The 5,542-nt window shown below is 50.8% G+C and overlaps 1 protein-coding gene across 2 annotated transcripts; it reads right to left on the bottom strand.

Annotated features, from left to right (window-relative positions):
• Positions 1–926: 926 nt before the first annotated feature.
• Positions 927–4,776, bottom strand: LOC134101115 (FAST kinase domain-containing protein 5, mitochondrial). 2 transcript variants are annotated; one of them, XM_062554691.1, is made up of 2 exons: positions 4,638–4,776; positions 927–4,065 (listed from the first exon to the last, which is right to left on the bottom strand). In XM_062554691.1, the coding sequence occupies exon 2, from the start codon at positions 4,051–4,053 to the stop codon at positions 1,606–1,608; it is 2,448 nt and encodes an 815-aa protein (XP_062410675.1). In that variant the 5' UTR covers positions 4,054–4,065; positions 4,638–4,776; the 3' UTR covers positions 927–1,605. The 2 variants fall into 2 exon arrangements, with proteins under 2 accessions (XP_062410675.1, XP_062410674.1); XM_062554690.1 differs by having other exon boundaries at positions 4,634–4,769.
• Positions 4,777–5,542: the final 766 nt, after the last annotated feature.

Below are 5,542 nucleotides of genomic sequence, written 5' to 3' on the forward strand. Positions count from 1 at the left end.
TTACCTTTTGACCTTCAAATTTGACCTTAAATTATGAATATGATTTTGGCAACCACTGGATTCTGGAACCTCAGAGCCCTCTAATAACTTCTAGCATGGTTGCCAACTTTTAACAAAAAATGCCATCAAAAGTGTTTTCTAAGCACATTTCCTGGTGTTGGCCTGCCGACTATTGAAAAGGATCAGACATGTTCTGTCATTCTAGTAGCACTGCCAAGAGTTTGGCACTGACGTGTACCCACATCACCTTATAAAGAACATGAAGTACTGCTGTCATACCAAAAAACATGTGAATGACTAGAAACATGGTTGTTCACATAGCTGTACGTCAGGCAAAGGCTCTTCACACATACTGACCTTCCAGTATAGCCATTCACATAGAAGTGACACAAAGGATTGTAGAATCAGACCCGAACAATACAGCTTGACCTTAAGCCTTAACAAATGGGCTTGTTGACCATCTAGTAGCCGCTTCGTTTAGCATGGAGTGATGTAGGAGGCAAAGGGTCGTTGTAATTGTAAATGGTTTTCAACAGAACGTATCCTTCAACCAGCAGTCCAAAATATGGTTGCAACCTTCAGCATTCAACAGTGCTGAACGACCTCTAAGATGACCTCTGTGACACCTAACCACTATAGGGGCTATAGGGGGAGTGGTCTTTCTACACACTTGGCCATAAGCAGACACTTTGATTAGGTCACTCACATTATTTTTTTTTTCAAATGGTTAGCAGCGGTCACACTGGGGCATGTTTCCCAAAACAATAGTCGCTAACTAAGATTGCAACTTTGATGATTACAATGCAATTTACCATTGCCAACCAACTAAGTAGCTAACAGGTTAGCATCTATGGTTTTGGGAAACGCACCTCTGTTTAAATTATTTCTATTCAAGTCTATTTAACTTTCAATCTTATTTATTTATTCTTTTTTTTTTTTGAGATGCCACAACAGAGAAACTGAAACTAAAAGAACACAGAGGACAAAGATGATGTGGCGCCAGCAGCACTTCAGGGAACAAGAGTTTATGAGCTGATGAAACGCTATTCAGTCCAGTCATGAAGGTATACAATCAGCAAATTATTTCCTTTGCTGTTTATTGCTGCATTGAATGCTTCAATGTGTAAACAGTAATTGTCTTAATTTCAAAAAATGGTCCAGTTTATGGTCATCAAGTTCAACTACGTGTCAAGATCTCGCTGAAAAAGGAAGACGGCGGCCACCTCATGAATATTCTGCACATAAACAAAAGGCCAGGAGGACTAATGAGAGATGGCTCTTCAGAATGTGGTAAACATGACTTGATATGAATGATGGAAAAGGAATCAAGACGTTGCCACGCACACAAACTCAATAAGCGGATATGGAGAACAGAAGGAAGGTTCTGGCTCTCTGTTGCACATTACCGTCACGTTTCAGTGTTTTTGGTAAACTATAAAATCATTGATTTGACAGAATACATATTGGTTTCTTGACAATACGTTGACAACATAGACTTGCCGTGAAACTGTGAATGTGAACCACACTAAATATTTCATAGCATAACAAAGGATTGTTGATTGACCTTATAAGGCAACATTTATTTCATTACAAATCACCAAAAAACTATTTCAGAGTCCCAAATATTTTGCATTGCAGGTAGGCCAGTTTCTCTGTGCGAGAGCGACGCAGTAGTGGAAACCACTCCCAGTGAGGAACTTCCACAACCTGGTACCCTGCAAGAGCCAAATGCCTGCGCTTCAGTGCATGGAGGCCTAGGAGTTGCTGTGACCGGTAGCCATAGTGGTTCCTGGTGGACACCTGTACGGCGATCTTCGTGATCGTCCGCTCAAGTTTCCGCGGTCTCTGGGAGCGGGGTTTGGTCAGAGAGCCCAGGAGACCGTCCGTCAGGTCCACTCCGACGCTGAAGACGACTTCGCGCTCGCCGCCCGCCTCCACGTTGCGCCGCGGCGGAGGCGGGGGAGCTGTCGCCGGAGATTTGCGCCTGTTGGTCAGCTGCGCCACAAGGTCGTCGGTCAGCGTCACCCCACTGTGGCCCTGATCCAGGTACCTATCGACGGAGGATGGACGAAGATCGGCCTCGCCTCCGTTCTCCTCCTCCTCCTCCTCCGAGACGACGGGCAGCGGCTGGCCCTGTGGGTCGAGTCGCACCTCGAGGTCGATGGAGCGCGTGTGCGGGAGGATCATGTGCTTGCGGACGAAACGCTCCCCCCCGAGCAGCTCCTGCAGCGCGTCCTCCGCCTCCAACAGCTCGGGCTTGAGGCACACGTCCTCGCGGGCGAAGTCCCACAGCATCCGGGTCGCCTCGTCCCGCACGGAGGCGGGCAGACGCGGGCCCGTCCACTGGGGCAGCTCCAGGCCCACGGTGCCGTCCAGCGTGAACAGGTCAGTCCGCAGCTCCATCCGCTGCGACGCCGACGCTCGGCTCACGAACTCGGGGCTCAGGGCCGCGGCGAGCAGGTCCTGCGGGAACTGGCCGGCGAACGCCAGGCCCAGCAGAGCGGTCAGCAGTTGCTCGGGATATCGCCGGAAATCGGCCTCGCGCTGGCGCACCACCTCGGTGAGGGTGGAGTAGAGCCCGGGGCTCTGTCTCGGGTGGAGGCCCAGCATGCCGAACGCCCACAGCATCTTGCAGGCGTCCTTGCTGCGGCAGTGGGGCGCGATGTCCGGCACGCGCTTGGCGACGGCCAGGAGGATGCGGTTGTCGCGGTAGTGCAGCGCCGAGCAGGCGAGCACCACGTGCATCAGGCCCTGGACGCCCATCCCCGGGGCGCGGCGGGGGATCTCGGCGCCCATGGCGTCCAGCCAGGCCACGTGGTCCGCGTGGCTGAAGCGCAGCAGCTTCATCACGTTGACCAGCGCGAAGTCGCTCATCTCGCCCACGACGACGAGCGCCCGGTCCACCAGCCTCCGAACCATCCCGCCGCTCAGGCCGCTCTGCGACTTGAAGAGGCCCAGGCACAGCGAGCCCACCTCCTCCGCGTGGAGGACGTCCAGGTGCTTCGCCAGCGCCAACTCCAGCGGCTGGCGCAGCGACGGCGGGCACCTTCGGCCCTCGCCCAGCAGGTACACCAGCTCCACCAGCTCCGGCGCGCCCGCCTGGCCCAGGTGGGCGCTGACGCAGTCGGCCAGGCGCTCCAGGTAGCGGGCGACCGTGCGGCCCAGGCAGCGCCAGAGGTCGCCGGCCAGGAGCAGCTGGTGGAGCTCCAGGCCGTCGGCCCGCCGCGCGAACTCGGCCTCGTAGAGCTCCAGCATGCTGTGGTTCGGCGGCAGGCCCAGCAGCACCAGCGACCGCAGCACCTCCAGGAGCTGGACGTCGCTGAAGGCCTGCATGGACTCCACGCTGTAGCGCAGCAGCATGGAGAAGCGCGAGTCGCCGCGCGCGACCGCCGTCTGCTCCGCGGGCAGCGTGCTCAGGTCGCGCAGGAAGCCGGCGATGTCCGTCGGCATCATGCTGCCCTTGAGCATGGTCACCTTGTGCAGGACCAAGGAGATCTGTTTCGCCGGGAGAGGCGGGGGCCTCGAGGAGAGGTCGTGGGTGAAGCTGCGGTACTCCGGCCGGCACAGCTGGAAGGCGCGGGGGTCCACCTGGACGTCCGGAGGAACATCACGAGGGGGCGGAGGGGCGGCTGCCTTGTCCTTAGAGTTGCCGTGTCTGTTTAACGCAAGATCCAGTATTGTGCTCCTGGTGTTGGAGAGGTGGCGGGAGGAGCTGATGCTGTAGATGTTGCTCTTCTGTCGGAGAGCGGGAGCCAGGCCAAGCTGGGGCAACTCATCCTGACTCTTTAACTGGTCCTGGCGGACAGACCTCCCTACCCCTATCACGGGTCGACAGTAGGCCGAGGGATTGTACTGCAGTGTGTACTGCCCCACCACACGCGAAGACGAAGACGCACCTTCCTCTTCATCCTCCTCTTCTCGCTGCTGCTGTGCCTTCTCTCCACTGTCAGAGTCAAAGCTCGCATATTTGCCCCTGACAAAGGCAACCGCTTGTCTGGGGGAAGCATGAAGGTGGAGGCGAGCCAAACACCTGCCTAGAACCCTTGCAGACATCCACGGCAGAAACTAACAACAAAAACAAGATAGAACCCGTCAAAACAAAGCAGCCACTAGAACATCTGTAAATGTTATATAGGCTACATAAGCAGGGTATGGATGTGAAGATTGTTCTTTCCTGCCATAACCATTCTGGCTTAGCTGATTCATGTATCTATGGAGAACCTTTCAGAATTTTTTTTTTTTTAATTATTTGTCATTTTAGTCCCCACTTGCTTCGTAGCAAACTGTGAAAAAGGAATATAACAGCTGCAGTTAGCCACCGGTTTAGCAGAGTTTAGCTTACGTTACCCAGGTCTAACAGCTACTTCTACTAGCCCCTGGGATTTACTAGTTAGCAAGTTACAGATGACTTACGCGACCTTACGATATTTGGTTTGTTATTGGTATTTGAATCCTAAACTCTGCTTTTATTACATTTTTTGACAGCTAGCTTTGCTAGCAGGCAAATGATGTAAGCCTACTGCACATTAAGCCAACCTCACAATGTCATTAGAGACAGAACACTGCCAGCTTTAATGCTGACTAGCGAGCAAACAAACCTGCCAGCTTTATTTTTCAGATAAAATATACTTACTTACTCATCAGTGTCACCTATGACTGCCGATCAATGTCATGAGACAAGAAGTTTTGCATAAGCTCCATGCTTCAAATTCTAGGTTACGAAGGAGCACACGAGAGTACGGCAGCTGCAGAGGACCAAACACTGTAGAAGAGAAACGCAAAAGTAGGCTAACGTTTAGATTCTAATCTAAACACGCGCGTCATATCATGTAGCCTACATGTATGCCTACGGGAGCGAAATGTATCTGTTTTTAGGTTCATTTAGAGGTTCTGTAAACCTCCATTATAACGTAAAAGTCGTAAAGTCACGCTAATATAAGACTGATTGATTTCAAGGGAACGAGGGGGTTTGATTATTTTACTCACAAAAAAGTATGCAGTTGCTTGACCTTTGACAACTGAGTGGAGCAAATACAGCTGCCAGCAGATCAAGATCTCTGGGAATGGACTGGGCCGGTAATACAATTTAGGCTATTTTGTGGTTTTAATTTTTAATTTTAATTCAATTGTGTTAAGGCTCAGCTAAGCCATACAGGCCTATGCTGCATGGACAAGCCATCCCTTTTATGTTAGCCTAAATGTTTAATTAGGCTATAGGCTAAAACAAATTATATGGCTGATTATAGAGGCCTATTGAGTGTCATTCAAAATGTTAACATGGGCATGTCATTTTCCCTTGAATGATGCAGGACCAATGGTTCAAGGTAAGCCTAATTCAGGGGTTCATCACGAAGGGTAGACTTGAAAGATGTGCAAATGTTTAATCAACTGAACATGAGACAAGAACATTATAAAGAGTACACATACACTGTTTGATTCTTCATATCTTTATTATTTAAATTAATTTATGCTAAGATATGTTTTCTTCAAGCCATTTCAGTAACATAAAATAAAAACAATACAAAATAATAATAGAAAACAT

Source organism: Sardina pilchardus, chromosome 14, assembly GCF_963854185.1.
Source record: "Sardina pilchardus chromosome 14, fSarPil1.1, whole genome shotgun sequence".
Taxonomy (NCBI): domain Eukaryota; kingdom Metazoa; phylum Chordata; class Actinopteri; order Clupeiformes; family Clupeidae; genus Sardina; species Sardina pilchardus.

Excerpts from the sequence above, each read along its gene's own strand:
- LOC134101115 (XM_062554691.1), bottom strand. The coding sequence starts at position 4,053 with ATGTCTGCAAGGGTTCTAGGCAGGTGTTTGGCTCGCCTCCACCTTCAT.